Below are 17,419 nucleotides of genomic sequence, written 5' to 3'. Positions count from 1 at the left end.
CGGATAAGATCACTCGCTAGTAAAATTGTTAGGCCAACTTCATATTTTTGTCACTTTATTTTTATGTGTCATCACTATAAATTTTTGTTATTTTAATTATACTTCTCTCTTTACATTTTCAAGTCAGTTTAATTTATTTATTTTAATTTTTTTTAATAATTTAAATTTTTATTATTTCAATTACACTTATATATTTGTATTTTTTAGTTAATTTAACTCTTATATTTTGACTTATAAAAAAAAATTAAATTAACTCATTCTATTTTACTTCTTTTTACACATCAAAATACAAAGAATTAAATTGATTAAAAAATATAAGTACATAATTATAATTGAATAACAAAAAATTTAAGTTGTCATAAAAAAAATATTAAAATATAAAAATTAAATTAACTAAAAAATATAGATTTATGAAATATAATTAAAATAACGAGAAGGTAAAATAATTACACAAAAAAATAAAAATAGATGAGTTTGGAAAAAACTTTTATGTTTAATTATAAAATATTTTAATTAATTAATTGATAATATATTATGAAACGCGATATACTTACCCGCTAAAAAGCCAGTGGCCTGCAAACAAGAGAAAAGACGGCTTTTTAAGCTTTGCTTTTGCTTCGTGTCTTTGCTTTGCCAGTGAGCTTAGTTATTATTCCCGCAAAACAGAGGAGGGGAGAGAGAGAGAGAGAGAGAGAGCGCTTCTTTGCTTTCGTTCTTAACAATAATCTCATGGATTAAACGACGAATTGAACAGGAAATCATCATTCAAATGATTTCTTTCTCTCTCTTCCTGATTTTCGATCGGATCTGAAAGGGACATAAAAGTTCCATCACTTTCTAAGGCGTCCTTTTGAGTGTTCTTTCTTGCTGGCCGAAGATGGAAGACTGCTTCGTCATCTGCATTCCGTAATAATCAGGTTTATACTTCTCTTCCGTTTTCTTTTATTTTTTTGTTTTCTTTTGCCAGTCTGGTTGGTTGCCAAGAAAATGTCGGAAAGTAAAGGCTCGTCACTTAACCAGCGGCAGTTAAAATTTTACTTCCCAAGCTTTCTTTCCGTCTTCTGCCTTTTCTTACGGTGATCAAACGGCGGTCTGTTCTTTCTTTCTGCTCTGTTTCTTTGCTTCTTGGATTCTTAAGGAATACGTTAAATGCGGGTTTTATTCTGTGAAAGGAATATAAAAATTGTGGGTTTGGTGTCATTATTAAGATGTTAATGTCTACCTTATCTTAAAAGTGAATTATTGTGAAGCACGTTCCATGTTTTGTTTGCTCCGTAATCATTGTGGTGCTTCTTTGATTGTACAAGAACCCGGTGATTTGTATCCATATGGGGTCTCTGCTAATTCATTGGATTTGGTAGTGTTGCTGTGGCGAGTCGTTTAAACTTTCCCTGTTTGCTTCAAAGTTCTCACTCTTTTCTGATTCTGCACTGCATGCCCTGCATTAAGCTATGTTCATCGTTCAACTTCTGAAAGAAACCCAGATTTTGAATAGACGTCTAATGTTGATTTCTCCGGCGCAGGGGTGATTATGTTGAATTAGATTGTTGACGCTAAAGCGCCATTGCCAAGTACTTTGATGGAGCCACTTGTTGATGGAATTGGTTCTCTCTGTGGCGTAGGCTACAACTCTACTTCTCCCGCTCTCAAACCATCCAGATGTGAAGGGGCTTCTTCTGGATCCTGTTCTATGGATCATGGGACAAAGGCAACCTACTTCTCGGTGAAGTCTGTAGTTCATGATTCAGAGCTTTCCGACAAAATGAACCACGGTCACATGCAAAAAGAGCTATCTGATTCATCATCCAAACACAATCATCAAACGAAGAAGGAGAAATTGGGATTCATGGGATTGAATGATGTGCTAGATCGGAAACAGGTTTCAACATCAGAAACCATATTGTCCACGATCAGTTCTGTTGATAAGTCTGAGATTGATAATTTGAGCTCTCTGTCAGAATCAGTGAGCTTTGTCCGGAATCAAGGAAAAGGGGGTTTGGATCGACTGCCTTCCAGCCAAGTAATGCCTCAACTGGGAATTGGCTTCTGTCCAAGCCCACAATATAGTTTGTATTCTGGTACGCAGTTCACAGAAGCCAAACAAAGTTTCAGCAACACGGAATTAAGTGAATGCGGAAGCATTGTTGAGAAGTCTGGTGAAATCGATGAAGTAACAAACTCTGGAGATTTTGTTGAGAGCAGGAAGACGAGCATCAAAAGAGGCAGCACCAGCAGCGACGTCAGTGATGAGAGCAGCTCCAGCAATTTTAGCAATACCATGTCCAAACCTCACAAGGGAAATGACATAAGATGGGAAGCAATTAAAGCCATCAGATCTCGTGATGGGGAGTTGGAACTAAAGCACTTCAGGAAGTTGGGACGTCTGGGTTCTGGAGATATAGGCAGTGTTTGTCTGGTTGAGTTGATAGGCACGGGAAGTTACTTTGCCATGAAGGCCATGAATAAAGCAACCCTAGAAAGTCGGAAGAAGCTTTTGAGGGCTCAAACAGAGAGAGAAATATTGCAGTCTCTGGATCATCCATTTCTGCCCACTTTGTATACACACTTTGAGACGGAGAAACTCTCTTGCTTGGTGATGGAGTTCTGTCCTGGGGGAGATTTGCACGCACTCCGGCAAAGACAACCTGGGAAGTGCTTCTCAGAGCCAGCTGCCAGGTTAGAATTCCTGTCCCCCCAAACCCTTTCCTCACATAATTCACTTCTGTCAGTCAAACAACATAGTTGAATACTGTGTTTGTACGATCCTCGCTTTTCCTGTATTACCTGTTACCTGGAAATCCTTTTTGGTTTCACTGAACCTCTTCAACTGCTCACCTAGTTACTTTTAACCTATCCATGACATTGATATTATCGGGTGCTATATGCCCCCAAGGATTCTTTTTATACTAATTTTAAGGCCTTAGAAGGGTTAAAACATCACCCTCTAATAAACTCAACCATACACCCTGGCCTTCCTGAGCTTGGATCCCTAGCCCATTCACTGTGACGTTTGTCTATGCAAATGAAACTAATGTTACCCCTCTCATAGTGTTCTTCCCACTATGTATGTCTTTATATTTTGTTTCGCTTGTTCTAAGGTTACTGTTCATCGATCAATTTTCTAGTTTAATTATAATGTTAATTTATTTGTTTATTTTGTATTTGTGACGCAATTTTTGACTCACATTATGAGTTTCATCTAAGAAATTACACATATCGAAACCAGGTCTCCCGTATACAGGGAATAACTTGATAGTTTAGATGATTTGCAAATGTTATTGGTTGTTTTGGAAACAGTTAGCTAGTCCAAAATAGGAGAGTAAACTGGGTTGCTTAACAGGAAGGATTGATTGTTAAAGGAATCAAGCCAAACTGCAGCACAATTTTTGGGCCCATTTGAAGATGATTCTGAGCTCAAGTGTCCATTTCAAGTAGGCTATGACCTTGTAAATTAAGAACTTCCCTCCAATTTGTATTGACTCTTCGTAAATATTCAACTTTAGGACATTAAATAGTAGTCATAAATGTTTTTACAATTATAGATGGTCAAACTACAAAACTTAGTGTCAGGTTCACCGAAGTCACAAGAAGGTGATTTTTTATGTTTTATGTGCTCTCTTCAAACTTAACATGTTAGAAAGATGTGACTATAAATAAACAACAAAAGAGTTGATGATGCAATATTTTTAAGATTGCATAAACCATCTCTTGGAGGATTTGGTTCAAAACCTAGGCTTTGCTAGCGTGTTAGGGTGTTCTAATATATTAAGGTTTTATTGCATGAGTTTAAACTGGAACCATTGATGCATGGTTTGCCTTGAGCCTAAATCAATCCTGAATTTTTCTAGAGCTAAAGCATACTAAACAGCAAGATATCAGGATTGGTTCAGGTAGTTTACACCCCTGTTTGGTAAGTATCTCCTAATACCCATAACCAAAGTAAACATAAAGGAGATAAGAAACATAGTACCTCAGCATGGGGTGTATAATTTTATAACATAGGTTTCTATTTGTAATTGATCGAATATTATCTTAGTCCAATACAAATCTCTTTGTGGGCTACTCTATTATGATGCATATGTATGTACTTTTACCTAATTGACAAGTTTAGTTCTTACAATTGACTTGTTATGATCTTTATACTCAATGCTGACCAGCAAAATAAGAGATTAGCTGAGTTTAGATGCACAACTATACAACATAATGGCTTTTTTGTTGAATGTACCCAACATTAATACCAATAGTTGAAAAGGAAAAAGATCATGGAGGGTAACCTCTTGATCCTTGTGTAGGTTTTATGTAGCAGAAGTTCTCATGGCTTTGGAGTATCTGCACATGCTCGGAATCATTTACAGGGACCTTAAACCGGAGAATGTCTTGGTGAGAGAAGACGGTCACATAATGCTCTCAGATTTTGACCTCTCCCTCAGATGTGCTGTCAGCCCGACCCTCATCAAATCCTCAAACTCCAGCTTGGAATCCAAGAACTCGGCCTACTGCATCGAGCCATCTTGTGTAATCGAGCCATCCTGCATCCAACCTGCATGCTTCACGCCTCGTTTCCTTAACAAGGCGAAGAGAGAAAAGAAGACCAAACAGAAAGCTGAAATCTATCATCCGGCAAGCCCTCTCCCCGAGCTCATTGCTGAACCCACAAACGCTCGGTCAATGTCGTTCGTTGGCACGCACGAGTACTTGGCTCCTGAAATCATCAAAGGCGAAGGCCATGGAAGCGCGGTGGATTGGTGGACCTTCGGGATCTTTCTCTACGAACTCTTGTTCGGCAGAACGCCATTCAGGGGAGCAGGAAACCGTGCTACATTGTTCAACGTGGTCGGACAGCCATTAAGGTTTCCAGAATCTCCTGCCGTGAGCTTCCCTGCCAGGGACTTGATCAGAGGATTACTCGTCAAAGAGCCACAGCACCGCCTTGCATATAGGCGCGGGGCCACTGAAATTAAGCAGCATCCATTCTTCCAGAGCGTGAACTGGGCGCTGATTCGTTGCGCCAATCCACCGGACGTCCCGAAGCCATTCCTGCCGGATTATTCCTCCGGCAACATGATGCAGAAGGCCGCCGTGACGGAGAAGGCGCCGAGCGTTGATGTGAAGCCTTCAGGTAATTATTTAGAGATTGATTTCTTCTGAGTGTCGCGATGTTCCTTTCCTTCTCCGATTGCCTGTAGACAACGCCGATGAAATGCAAATGCACAGAAAGACTTACTTTCGCCATTGTAGAGTGATCGTTTCTCTGCTTTCGATTGGAAAACTCGATCTGCAAAACAAACCTTTTCTCGCTTTCAGTTCCTTCTGATTTCGATCCATTTTCGTAATGGATGCTTGTAAATTTGTAATTAATAAAAAAAAAAAAAGGTTTGAAAAGGTTGAATCAGCCTATTCGATCCAGCGAAACTCCTCTTCTACTTCTGATCCGGAATCTGAATCGTCGTCGGAGCAAACACCAAGCGGATTGGTGGACGCGTGCGTCAAAGGCCTTCCTCGTCGTAAGAGCGTGCGTCAGGAGTTGTCGGACCCGCAGCCACGTGTCTGCGTCTCTACGGTGGTGATGTAATCAGTCGACTCTGGAAGTTGAACGCGTGTTGCTCCATGCCATTTTTCTTGCCCTTTCTTCCTTCGCCGGTGGTTGTCGCATCAATTTCAGATGACACAGACCACTTTGGAAACTTGCCACGTGTTCCAAGAAAAATTTTAAATTATTTTTATCACATAATTTAAAAAAAAAGTAATTTTTATAAAGATATTATTTAAACATAAATTGTCATATTTTTAATAATAATATTTATTTTTAATATGATATATAGGGAAATAAATACAACATGATATTAAATTTATCAAAGAGGGGGTCCCACTATCCTGGCCCGCACGTGGGTCCCACTTCTAAGGCTACTGCGGAAATTGTCACATTTTTCGTGAACGTCACGCGCAACGACGGTCTCGGACAAACGAAGCGAGTGTGTTAAACACGCACCCTGCGCTTTTTAGCTTGCGGCCCAAGTCGGCCTCAGCCTCTGATGGTGGCAAGATAAAAGGGGCCAAATGGGCATTGAGCAGCAGCCAAGACGCTTTCTGATCACCGACGCGCGAGCGCAACGATATATCTCGTCACTCGGCTTTTTCAACATCTTCATTCACTCTCCAGCAACAGCCCATCCCTTCCGCTATCGCTCCTCTCCTTCAACAACAGAATCCGCCATGGACGGGGACGGTGACGGAGTTGCGGAGAACTTCTCTTCTGACGCCATCGCCGATGCGGACGTAAAGTACGGCTTCCAGCGGCCGGAGATGTACCAGAGCAACCTCGTTGGCACTGTCAAACCGTACAGCCGCCACTTGTTCCTCTGCTACAAGACCTACGAGTCTTGGCCTTCTAAAGTCGAAGGCTCCGAGTCGGATCCGCTACCGAAGCTTCTCTCCGGTGCTATCAAAGCTCGCAAGAACGACATTGATGTCAAGGTCAGTTTTCTCAGCGGATGAGCTGTCTTGGATCTCTAAGAATTTGATATTTCTGAAATGATGCGTAGGGTATTCGGATGCGGCAGACTAATTTGATGCTTGAATTTGATCTTTCTGAAATGATGCCGCATGCAAGAACGGGGTTTGTGTAGCATTTGTTAGGGTTGATTTGGACCTGAAAATGTGTTTTTTGACTTCGTTGCTTAATGTGGCAGACTAATTTGACGATTTGCGAGGGACGCGAGGGGACTGAGTTTTTGGATGGAGACGTTCTGATTTTCCCCGAAATGATCAAGTACAGGTAAATTAGGAGAATTGCTTTAGTGCGTCAATTCCAGTTAGCTATGGAGGTTGTGTAGTAGCTTCTAATTCAGAAAATTAATGAGTTATTGTTCCTTACTGAGTCTCAGATTATACCAAATTTAAACAACAAAAGAGTCGGTTAGAGTTTTGTTCTCGAAATTTTAAATGTTTATGAGATTATGATAGCTGCTAGTAGATTATGATAGTTGCTAGTAAATTATGAGGAACTGGAGAGCTTCATTTCCTTATTACTCTTTTGTCCTTATTGAAGGGGTTTGAAGGACTCAGATGTAGATAGCTTTGTTGAGGACGTACTCGTAAATGGCAAACCATGGACTTCTGGAGTTAAAGGGATGGTGTCTGGTTCTCATGTATTTGTTTGTGCTCATGCTAGTAGAGATAGAAGATGCGGTGTTTGTGGGCCACCTCTCATTGAGAAGTTTAAGGAGGAGATTGAAGTGAGGGGATTGAAGGATCAGGTGTTTGTGAGTGCTTGCTCGCATGTTGGGGGTCATAAGTATGCAGGCAACTTAATAATTTTCAGTGTAAATGCGGAACAAAAAGTTGCTGGTCACTGGTAAGCTCACGTTAGAAAAATCTACTTTCTTGTTTCTTGTGGTGTTGATTACAAGTGATTTAGTTGGGATAACTCTGGTGTCAGGAATGAGTTCTTGTACTTGTTTTGTAGGTATGGTTATGTTACCCCACATGACGTGGCTGAATTGATGGATCAGCATATTGCAAAGGGAAAGATCATAGAGCGTCTTTGGAGGTTTATTTCTTGTATTTCTTGTCTTCTCTCTATGATACTGACTATTGATAAAGTTGTAGTAGCAGATAATGGTTATATAAACTCTATGGCACATGACTGAAATTGCTGGTGACTCTAGTTTGGAGAAAGGATTGCAATTTTCATTGGATGTGAATTGGATCATGCTGAACTTGTGCCAATAATATTGTATGAGAAGATAAATTTCCATGTTGTAGAGTAACTTTATTTTGTTTTTAATGTTTTTGATGCATTTAGAATGAGTTTTTTGAGTGCTTGAATTAAGCCATATGTGAGACATGGCATCTGGTACAAGAAGTATTTATTGCTGAGTTTCTGGACAACAGATACAGGTACATGGAGGGGCATGGAACTCCAATAGAACTGATGGAACCTGATTGGAACTGTTGAATATATATGTTGCGTGAACATTGTAAAATGTTTATATGCCATTTCCATGTAATTGAAGTGGTAGATTAATTTCGTAATGTATTTAAAAATTACCTTTCCCACAGTGGGATTATATGTTGCTTATTTGAAAATTGTTTTCCCACATTGAGCTTCCTTTTGAGTTAAGAACAGCCATTAAGAAAAACAGTTACATATCTCTATGTAAAATTTGGTACCAGGTTTCTTGGATATTCCCCCACTTCTTCCTCTGTTTGACATGTGAAATTAGTTAGAATACCCTTTGAATTTGTTCTCTTAACCTACACAATTTGATGTGATTCATCCTTACCATGCTTTTTATCCCATACCAAGAAAATATGTCACAAACATTGTAGTCGCTTAATTTTGATGCTATGATACTTCTTATCACATGACTTATCCTAGGGAATTCTAATCCTGCAAAAACTTTTATGGCAAGCAATGTAGTCTATTTGTTCTGTTCTGTGCCTGCGCATTTAAAGTCACCCAGGTCTGAATTCGGCATAATTGGTTCTTATATGATCTCTTTGAGTGATCAACTCAGTTCCGGACAGTCAATATAACAAGTATCTTTATAGCAAGAACGTTAGAAGTAGACATTTCCATTTGCATATGCTAATGGATAACTTCTTCATTCCCTCAATAATATTGCAAAAGCTATGGGAACATACAGCTAACCATGCTTGTCTGCAGGGGCCAAATGGGTTCATTTGAACATGATGATAAAGATGATCACCTGAAGATTCCAAATGGAAAGAATATGGAGGAAACGGAGAATTCCAAAGGAAGCGATCTAGAAAAGAAGGAATATGTGACAAGCTGTTGTCAAGGTGCTAATGGGTTTTCATGCTGCCAAGATGGAAGTTTGGAGGTTAAAAAAACCACAGAAGTAGAAGAAAAGAAGGGGCTTGGCAAACTCTCCAGCTGGGTACAAAATTTGGACCAAAGTGATGTTCTTGCCACAGTTGCTGTTGTTGGGGGCGCGGCAACAGTTGCAGTGGCTTATAGCTTCTATAGAAGGTCCGGGTGAAAGTCTGTTATCTGATACTTATTTGTATGACGTATGTACCTCATGTATTTGTAGAGAGGTCAATGGAGATTCCATTAAATAATCATCTGCACTAAAGCAGTTCCTTAAGAAGGAAAACAGCAGCTATATTATATGGTCACGTTACAAGTCAGGACGAATTACCCTTCTTTTTTGAAAATTTGAAGCCGAAGCAGCTTGCTTTCCCTGGTGGTGCATTTCTAGAATCCGAAGAAGTTGTTCTTTATACAGTAATGAGTTGAACTAATACTGAAAACTAATGCTAAGATTTATTATTCTTGAGGAGATTATAATCCTCTGTTATATTGCTGCAGGTAGCTGTTTAGATTGTTCTTTTTTCTTTTATCATTTGAGTAGTCATGGTAGTTCCTGTTCTCTCCCTTCTCTTGCAGGAAGGCTATATTATCTTCTCTGCTCACTGTAAATAACTAACACAAATATAAACGACCTTTTAGTTTGCCTTCCCGACAATGTTCCAGCTCCTCAGATCACCTCCATATTACCATGTCATGTTGTTCGTTCGGTAGTCTTTCCTTGGTTTCTTCATCACCCCCTCCCCCTGCATCTTCTAATCCGATTCCAGTTTGTTTTATGATATCTTATAACCTTTGGCTTTCTCTAAAATTTTAGCTTGGCATGGTAAAACATGGAGATGCTCTTTCATTGTTCAAATTTTAAAGAATATCTGATCCTCTGGGATCCTAATCTCTTTGTACGTCCTTCTGCCTTCTTGGAGGATGCTGCAAAGAGGGGGGGAGGTTTGGAAGGTGCACTGCCTTGATAAGATTGCTGTGTTCTTTTCCCTTTTTCAGAATCACAAACTTTATTCAAGGTATTTCCCACTTTCTTCCATCAATCCACCTTTATATAGGCTCTCTAGGCATTGCATTTCTTTCTTGTCTCTCTACCGCTACCGCTACAGTTTGGAAGCTTGGAGAGGTGGTGTGGTGACGTTCATATGATGGTTACTTTTTTATTGTATCTTGTGGTCCAACTCTTGATTTTCTAGTCACGTTAGAATAATTGGAATGGTACTAACAAGGGTAGACATATCCTTAGAACGAGCGAGTATGTTTTGGAAAAGTGTACTTTTAGTTGCTTTGCTCATACATAATGGGTACATGAATATGATAACAACGTTGAGTTGCCGCTAATTTTCTTCACGGTGAAAATTGAGGAACTGAATCATGTACCCACTCAAGACATTCACCCAATCCATAAAATCATTCAAACCTAAAAGACCAGAATCTGATCATATGTACACCCTCAATAATCACCATTGAACTTGCGGTGAAACTGCAACGAAAGACAAAACGAAAAACCTCATCAAATAATCCCCTCTATGTGCTGAGCTTTGCAATGGTCTCCTCCACCAGCCTCAGCACTGTGCCCACCCTCTCATCTGCATCAATCTGTTCCATGGCCTGCTCCAGCAGGGCATTCTCCCATTGCTTCCTCCTAGAACCCCGACCCTGGCCCGAGCAATCTCTCAGCAACAGCAGCAGGGTGTCAGCCAAGTCCTTAGCCCGCCATGTTCCATCCACTCTCAGCTGAAGCAGCCCTGGCATCACTCCTTCCCTCAGAATCAACCCTCTGTATCTCTCTTTGCAGCTCTGGCATATCAAAACTAAGATGCTCACGGCCTGCTCTTTGCATATCAATGAACCCTCTTCCAGAGCTTCAACCATGGCCTGAATTGCCCCGCCTGTGCTTGCAGCCTCCCTGAGCGCAATCTCAGAACAAGAAACGGTTCTTTCAAGCAACCCGGTTGCCTTCTCAACCAACTCTGATGATTTTTCAGAGCCATGGATTAGTTGAACAAGAGAACCCGCCAAACCAGAGGAAACAATGGACGGGAAGATTTGATGACAAGTAGAGAGATTATGGAGAGTGGCTATGAGATCGAGCTTCGCTTGCAAGCTCATGACTTGGGTGTTGTTATTATTGTCGTTGAGGATTTCAACTAGTACTTGAACTGTGCCGCAAGCCGCAATCTCCACCCTGTTGGCTGAGCAAGAAGAGAGGATCAAGAGGGCTGCCATGGCCAGCTCCAACAGCGACTGGTTCTGGCAATGGAGGAGTTCTAACAACACGGGTACAGCCCCTGATTTCGTGATCCGGATCTTGTTCCTGCACAGTTAGATTTCTCTACACGTTATTTCAAAATTCAAAGAGAATGATCAGAAGTCGAGAATGAACATAAAGAAAGAAGAAAATACCTTTCACTGCCAGAAGCTAGACCAAGCAGGGCAAACAGGGCTGCTTTAATGGCATCATAATCCTGGGAATGAAGCATGAAAACCAATGGTGAAATCACTCCCTTTTCAGCCAACCTGTGCCTTTGCTTACTCGTTAACTCGCACAAGCTCTTCGCCGCTAAAATCTGCATCTCCCCATCCCCACATGACAGAGCTTCCACCAAAGCTTCCTCCATTCTCTCTCTCTCTCTCTCTCTCTCTCTGTGGGTGAAGATAGTTATTATATGTATATATATGATACTGTAACTATAAATGGATTGCTTGAGGAGGATGGAATGGGTTGGCTTTTTGTTGGGGAGGGGGGGGGGGGGGGGGGTTGCCGTGCGGATTGTTTGGATTGGAAGCAAACTTGCTATTCCATTCCAAGTTGAGCTTTCCAAGACTGTCCCGAGTGGAAATAGAAATACAATTGGATTGAATCTTTAACTTTCCTTTTTCAGAAGTAACCGCTTTCGTCTTTATACCTTCTTCAATATTTGAGGGGAGAGAAGATCCCCTTGGGGATTTAGTCATATCGTCGTCTTGCTACCAATAACATCATCCTAGAACACTGCTCCAAATCCAATGAAGATTTATAAGAATATGGTATAGATTTAAGATTTCTCGTCCAATTCTACCATGTTGGCTGATTTGGAATCTTTGATCAAGTGGGTGTCTGCCACGTGGGCAGAGGGATGGAGCGAGAGTTTTCTTTGAGGAGTGAGTGATCACACAGCAGATAAATTACAAACGATAAATATAAATCATAGAAACTCATGTCACTGTCCATCAATACCAAGAGATGCCACTTTTAGGGAGTGTGGCTCCGGGATTAACATATCACTTTGCTCTGCCCAATAACTCTCCTGATCCGATGCCGCATGACGTTCTACTCAACTTGCCGTTGCCAAAACCCGCTTTCTCTCTCTCTCTCTCTCTCTTCCCCCATTCAGCCCCCCCGGGCGCCGCCACTCTCTCTCTCTCTCTCTCTCTCTCTCTCTATATATATATATATAATATATTTATGTGTGTGCGTGTGTGAAAGGAGGAAGAAATTGAAACTGAAAATCAGGTTATGGAAGTGGGCACAGAGAATCGTGATTTAAGGAAGGACTGGCTCTGCTTCTGCTTTTGCTTTTGCCGTTATACGGCGGCAAACCTCCAATAGTGCTACTTGGCGTCTCCGTAACGATTATTCAGTTAAAAAAAGAGTTTTTTCAGTGTTCTATTGCTCTGCTCTAAATCTTGGAAATTCTGGTTAACTTGGATACTAACCCAGATGTCAACAAAGACCAAATGAATCATATGAATCTAATGGATTCTTTACGATGAGGTCTCTATCAATTAACAGCACTCATCCAGTTTCAAGATTGCTATAATAATGAACAGTATGTAGTATACCAAGGGGTTACCCAAGTTAAAAAAGACCCGTCCTACGATCCCAAGATTGAATCCAGTTGTCCTCGGATATGGGCGTCAATCTGGGCCCTTGATCCAGTCCTTGCATTGGCACATGGGCAGTTTCAAAGGTTTCTTCAATCCATGCTGATTTCTTACATGATGAGGACTCATCCAATTTCCGAGTACCAGGAGGTATGTCTAGCATTCATCCGTTATCCATCGGTTTAGGCTTTCAATGGAATAGCCTCTGGAATGGATAGGATGAGCCCGTCCCAAATCCTTTAGCATTATTCTATGTAGGTGATACTGCCCTACAAAACTTCCTCAGCACCTTGCTTGCAGCAGAAGATCAGGACGTAACCCTGAACCCTCATTTTCCTGTCTAGTTTTCTCAAGAAAATCTAGATTTACCGCGTGTTTGGATGAAATTGCTCTCCAGTGACAAAGTTATAGATCTAAAGTCCTGACCTCAACGGCACTCTGGCCAGTCATCTTCTTCAATTTCTTCTCATTAATGAAAGTTCGAAGCTTTTCTGCTGTATCCCACTTCCCATCAACAGCATAGAGAGTGGATAGCAGAATGTAATATCCAGCATGGTTAGGATCCAGATGTGAAAGATTAATTGCTGCAAGCTCCCCCAGATTAATGTTCTGATGGATCCTACATGCACCAAGCAAAGCTCCCCAAACATCAGGACCAGGTTGGACTGGCATCCAGTTGATAATGGTCCTGGCTTTATCCAATTCTCCACTGCGGCCAAGCAGATCAACCAAAATCCCGTAGTGAGCTGAATCGGGTTTCAGTTGGTATCCATTGACCATCATGTCAAACAACTTCACCCCCTCTTCAACCAAACCAGCATGGCTACAAGCAAATAAAGCCGAAAGAAAAAGTATATTGTTAGGCTTTACGGGTGAATTCTTGACCATCTGGTAAAGTAATTTCAGGGCTTCATCCCCTCGCCCATGAATTCCGTAGCCTGCTACCATTGAGCTCCAGATGACGAGATCTTTATCATCTACGTTTTCGAAAACCTTGACAGCATTGTCTAAGCTACCGCATTTTGAGTATAATTCTATGAGCGAGGCTACAACAAAACTATTATAACTGAAGCCGCCTTTAACCACTAAGCCATGAAGACAAAGAGCTTGATGGAGAATCCCTAATTCTGAACAAGCTGCTAGAATCTTCACCATAGCAATAGAGTCGGGTTGAATTTCACTGGACAGCATTAGGCAGAAGGCCTGCATTGCCTTGCATGCCATTCCATTATGAACATATCCACTTAACATAACAACCCAACTGACCACATCTTTCTCAGGCATCCTTTTAAACATATCAAATGCTTCATCTGGGGAGGAGCACTTCATGTACATATCAATTAACACTGTAGAAACCAACATATCAAATTCAAACCCTTTCTTAGCAGCAAGTTCGTGGATTTGCTTACCCTTTTCTAAATTACAAGTTGATTCACATGCTTTCAACGCATTTATCAAAGTCACTGCATTTGGCTCAAATCTTTTATCAATCATCTCATCAAAAATATCCAGTGCTTGAGTAGCAGCCCCATTATGGGCATGACAAGCAATCATGATGCTCCAGGAAATCACATCCTTCGTTTCCATCTTCCTGAACAAACTATATGCAGTATTTACAGAACCCGTCTTTGCATATAAATTCAGTAATGCATTGCTGAAAGACACGCCAATGTCAAGCACTGTCCTAATTGCGAACCCATGAACACTAAGCCCGGCCTTTAGATTCCGCAATTGAGCACAAGCCGAGACAACGCTAACAAGCGTTACTGGGTCAGGACTAACACACTCCACAGTCATCATTCGAGTGAAAAATTTCAGCGCTTCTTCAGGATCACCATTCCGCTCATATCCACTAACCATTGCAGTACACAAAACAACATCTGGTTCACAACATTCCCCGAACACTCGCAAAGCAGTACTCATCTCTCCACATTTTGCGTACAGTTCGACCAGAGCCGACCCAACAAAGACATCCACACCAAAGTTGTCATATTTCTTGACGAACCCGTGAATCGTTTTGCCAAACTTGAGCGCCTGCAACCTCACGCACGCCTTTAACACGATGGGTATGGTTAGATTGTCTGGTTTTGCAGAAGCCACCATCCGAGAAAACAGGAGAAGAGCTTGACCATATTGTTTTTCCCGGCAGTAGCTCCTGAGTAACGAGTTCCAGATATGTACATTTGGGCGCGGCGTTTCGTCGAACACGTTGCGTGCAGTATCTAGAGATCTGTATTTAGCGTACAAACTGTTCAGTTTGGTGGCAAAGAAAGCGTTACGAATCCGCCCAGTCTTGATGATTTGAGAATGAAGTTGGGCGATTGATCTGCCATCCTTACAAGCTTCAGAAAAATTCACAAGAAGCGTGCTCTGCTTCATCCAAGAACACCCTAGGAAACACATCAAAATGTCTGTCTTTTATGTTCATTTGAATATTACAGCTACGCCCCCCAAATATGAACAACTTTCATATACCACCCTTCGTCTAGAGTGCACTGCAATTACATCCTCAAATATTAAAGACTTTTTGCAAATTAAAGTTGTTTAAAAATAAAATAAATAACTAAAAGCATTAAAGTAGAATTAGTTATTGTATTTAAAAATGATTAAATAAACTATTTTATTTTAAGAATTATTATGGTCAATTTAATTATTATTATTGTGTCAAAAAAATAATTTTATGCCCAAAAATAGGTCTAAACCCACATAAAGATATCCTAAAGTCTATCAAAAAAAAAAATTCATATAAACAAGCCACAAGTGCATTAAGTTATCGATAACCAAAATCAAAGGACACCAGTCTAACCAAGATTGAGATTGGTTGGGATCGTATACGCATTGGTCCCAAAAAGTCCTGGATTTAGTCGCTATATAGTTAGTGCAGGTCCCGTGTTCGAATTCTACTATTAGGTTCCATAATTTAATCTTCCTGTAGAAATCTTGGGGCTGAGCTGTGGGGGCCCCAGGGTGAGAGATTTCACCTTTTGGTCTCAAAGATTGAGATTGAGTGACCTCATCTAAAAGCCTTTCTTGATACCTTTGAGAGACTTTCCCAATAATTCATGATTTACTCGGTAATTGCTATTCAGAAGACTTTTGTGGGTCATCTAGACTTGAAAACCTATTTTCAAACCATGTGAAGAATTTTTCTAGGAAACTACAAAGCCTAAGAAACCCAATCCTTAGCCGCTAAGCTTCATTTTTAAGGCCATTTTCGAAGCATAACAGAGAGCAGTTGAGAAGGAAATTGCAAAGAAGAAGAAGGCGCACGAAGAAGTAAATTTTGAGAGAAAATCAAGATTAAATGAGGTTCAATCAAGGTTTAAATTAGCCAGGTAAGTAAAGAAATGTGTATAAATCATTTTGTACGGTTGAAATTTCATTTTGGGTCCAATTTTATTAATTTTGGGAGTTATTCTATTTTACAGCATGTATTATTTTGGTGGCATTTAAGCGTAAAAATGCTGTAAACGACTAGATACAGGCAAACTCTCATCTACCCTTATAATTTCTTTCCATTTTATGAACCCCTCACATTTCCTTAATTCGTTTCGGTATCGCGTATTAATTATATATATAAAATGAGGATTTTATTGGCGTGATTAGATTTAAAATAAATATGTGATTTATTGGGATTTATTTGCGGTGCGCCTACATGGGATTTTAGATGGCTAAATTATTTATATTACACAGTTAGATTTAATTAATGTGAGTCACGGGTTTATTAATCGTTATTAAACGTTTTATTTCACAGCGGGAGTGTAAGAAATGCAAGAAACGGCCGTGTAAAGGCAAGTTCCCAATCATTTCCTCATGTTCTTCAATTCCTGTGAGAGACTCTGTGGTTTCTCGTACTTTATCCCCTTCCTTACTTTAATTCGACGTCTAGTATTATTTATTGAGTTATTATTATTGAGTTCTTATTCATTGGGTTTAATTTAAATTAAATCCAAGACGTTTAGAGTTTTATTTGTTGTGAGCCTACGGGGGTTTATATCGCCCCCATTTCTTTCAGAATGATGCAGAACCCAGCTTGGGGACTAGGTTCCTAGACGTGTGGGTTTATTTATGATTTTCTCGAATTTATTTATAGTTTGGTTAGAGCTATCAAGCAATGGGGCAGGGGTCGACTGTTTGGTGACGTTGGGGTAGACTATTGTACGGCCCTGAAGTGGACCGTCGGGTGGACACTCCTAATCACTGGCCGTTGACCGGTGCCGGGCACTGCTGACTAGCTCTACCAGTATGTAATTTATTGCACGTTTAGATTCATTATATTACTGTTCATGATTTGATATGCACATGGGTACGGGTTGCATGTTGGGATATTCATTTATTGAGTATGCTTGGACACGAACATGCTAGCTTGGTCAGGTTGCATCCAGCACGGGCATATGCATTGCGTGCGATTTACTATGTGGGCGGAGCATGGCCTGATGCCTAGATGTATGGGCGCCATGTATCACGTTGATGCTCACTACGCCATTGCATTTCTATGTGCATTGCATGGCTACTGGTAGTTATTAGTTCTCGGACGGGAATACCATTCCGAGTGAGCCTATGGATTGGGTGTCGGGAGTACCGACATGGACGGGTGACGGGAGTACCGACCCGGGATGGCGTGCGCAGGTTTGTTGGAGATACATGTTGCCTCTCAGGACAGCGACATGTTGGTATGAGACTTGGGTGCCGTGTGTCTTGTGTAGGCCCTAAGGA

General features: G+C 40.7%; 4 protein-coding genes across 6 annotated transcripts; 2 read left to right on the top strand and 2 right to left on the bottom strand.

The window, feature by feature from the left end:
* Nucleotides 1-600: 600 nt before the first annotated feature.
* On the top strand, nt 601-5,577 carry LOC127804742 (serine/threonine-protein kinase D6PK). 3 transcript variants are annotated; one of them, XM_052341713.1, is made up of 3 exons: nt 601-917; nt 1,524-2,676; nt 4,293-5,577. In XM_052341713.1, exons 2-3 carry the CDS (start codon nt 1,580-1,582, stop codon nt 5,146-5,148), a joined length of 1,953 nt encoding a protein of 650 aa, XP_052197673.1. In that variant the 5' UTR covers nt 601-917; nt 1,524-1,579; the 3' UTR covers nt 5,149-5,577. The 3 variants fall into 3 exon arrangements, with proteins under 3 accessions (XP_052197673.1, XP_052197674.1, XP_052197675.1); XM_052341714.1 differs by lacking the exon at nt 601-917 and adding an exon at nt 934-1,090; XM_052341715.1 differs by lacking the exon at nt 601-917 and adding an exon at nt 1,133-1,357.
* Nucleotides 5,578-6,032: 455 nt separating this feature from the next.
* LOC127804062 (altered inheritance of mitochondria protein 32-like) lies at nt 6,033-9,326 on the top strand. Its single transcript, XM_052340783.1, has 5 exons — nt 6,033-6,474; nt 6,690-6,775; nt 7,049-7,354; nt 7,466-7,549; nt 8,669-9,326. Exons 1-5 carry the CDS (start codon nt 6,058-6,060, stop codon nt 9,003-9,005), a joined length of 1,230 nt encoding a protein of 409 aa, XP_052196743.1. The 5' UTR covers nt 6,033-6,057; the 3' UTR covers nt 9,006-9,326.
* A 730-nt stretch (nt 9,327-10,056) lies between these two features.
* Nucleotides 10,057-11,584, bottom strand: LOC127804063 (U-box domain-containing protein 41). The gene is made up of 2 exons (XM_052340785.1): nt 11,243-11,584; nt 10,057-11,153 (listed from the first exon to the last, which is right to left on the bottom strand). The coding sequence occupies exons 1-2, from the start codon at nt 11,455-11,457 to the stop codon at nt 10,364-10,366; spliced, it is 1,005 nt and encodes a 334-aa protein (XP_052196745.1). The 5' UTR covers nt 11,458-11,584; the 3' UTR covers nt 10,057-10,363.
* On the bottom strand, nt 11,584-15,096 carry LOC127804061 (putative pentatricopeptide repeat-containing protein At3g01580). Its single transcript, XM_052340782.1, has one exon. It carries the CDS (start codon nt 15,080-15,082, stop codon nt 13,109-13,111), a length of 1,974 nt encoding a protein of 657 aa, XP_052196742.1. The 5' UTR covers nt 15,083-15,096; the 3' UTR covers nt 11,584-13,108.
* Nucleotides 15,097-17,419: the final 2,323 nt, after the last annotated feature.

This window comes from Diospyros lotus, chromosome 6 (assembly GCF_014633365.1).
Source record: "Diospyros lotus cultivar Yz01 chromosome 6, ASM1463336v1, whole genome shotgun sequence".
NCBI classification, from domain to species: Eukaryota; Viridiplantae; Streptophyta; class Magnoliopsida; order Ericales; family Ebenaceae; genus Diospyros; species Diospyros lotus.
Note: the sequence above shows the minus strand (reverse complement) of the source record. Positions and strands in the feature narration are given on the sequence as shown.

Coding starts and splice junctions, on each gene's coding strand:
- LOC127804742 (XM_052341713.1), top strand. CDS start 1,580: ATGGAGCCACTTGTTGATGGAATTGGTTCTCTCTGTGGCGTAGGCTAC. Junction 2,677..4,292: donor TTCTCAGAGCCAGCTGCCAG/GTTAGAATTCCT, acceptor ATCCTTGTGTAG/GTTTTATGTAGCAGAAGTTC.
- LOC127804062 (XM_052340783.1), top strand. CDS start 6,058: ATGGGCATTGAGCAGCAGCCAAGACGCTTTCTGATCACCGACGCGCGA. Junction 6,475..6,689: donor AGAACGACATTGATGTCAAG/GTCAGTTTTCTC, acceptor TTAATGTGGCAG/ACTAATTTGACGATTTGCGA. Junction 7,355..7,465: donor CAAAAAGTTGCTGGTCACTG/GTAAGCTCACGT, acceptor CTTGTTTTGTAG/GTATGGTTATGTTACCCCAC.
- LOC127804063 (XM_052340785.1), bottom strand. CDS start 11,457: ATGGAGGAAGCTTTGGTGGAAGCTCTGTCATGTGGGGATGGGGAGATG. Junction 11,154..11,242: donor CTAGCTTCTGGCAGTGAAAG/GTATTTTCTTCT, acceptor CTAACTGTGCAG/GAACAAGATCCGGATCACGA.
- LOC127804061 (XM_052340782.1), bottom strand. CDS start 15,082: ATGAAGCAGAGCACGCTTCTTGTGAATTTTTCTGAAGCTTGTAAGGAT.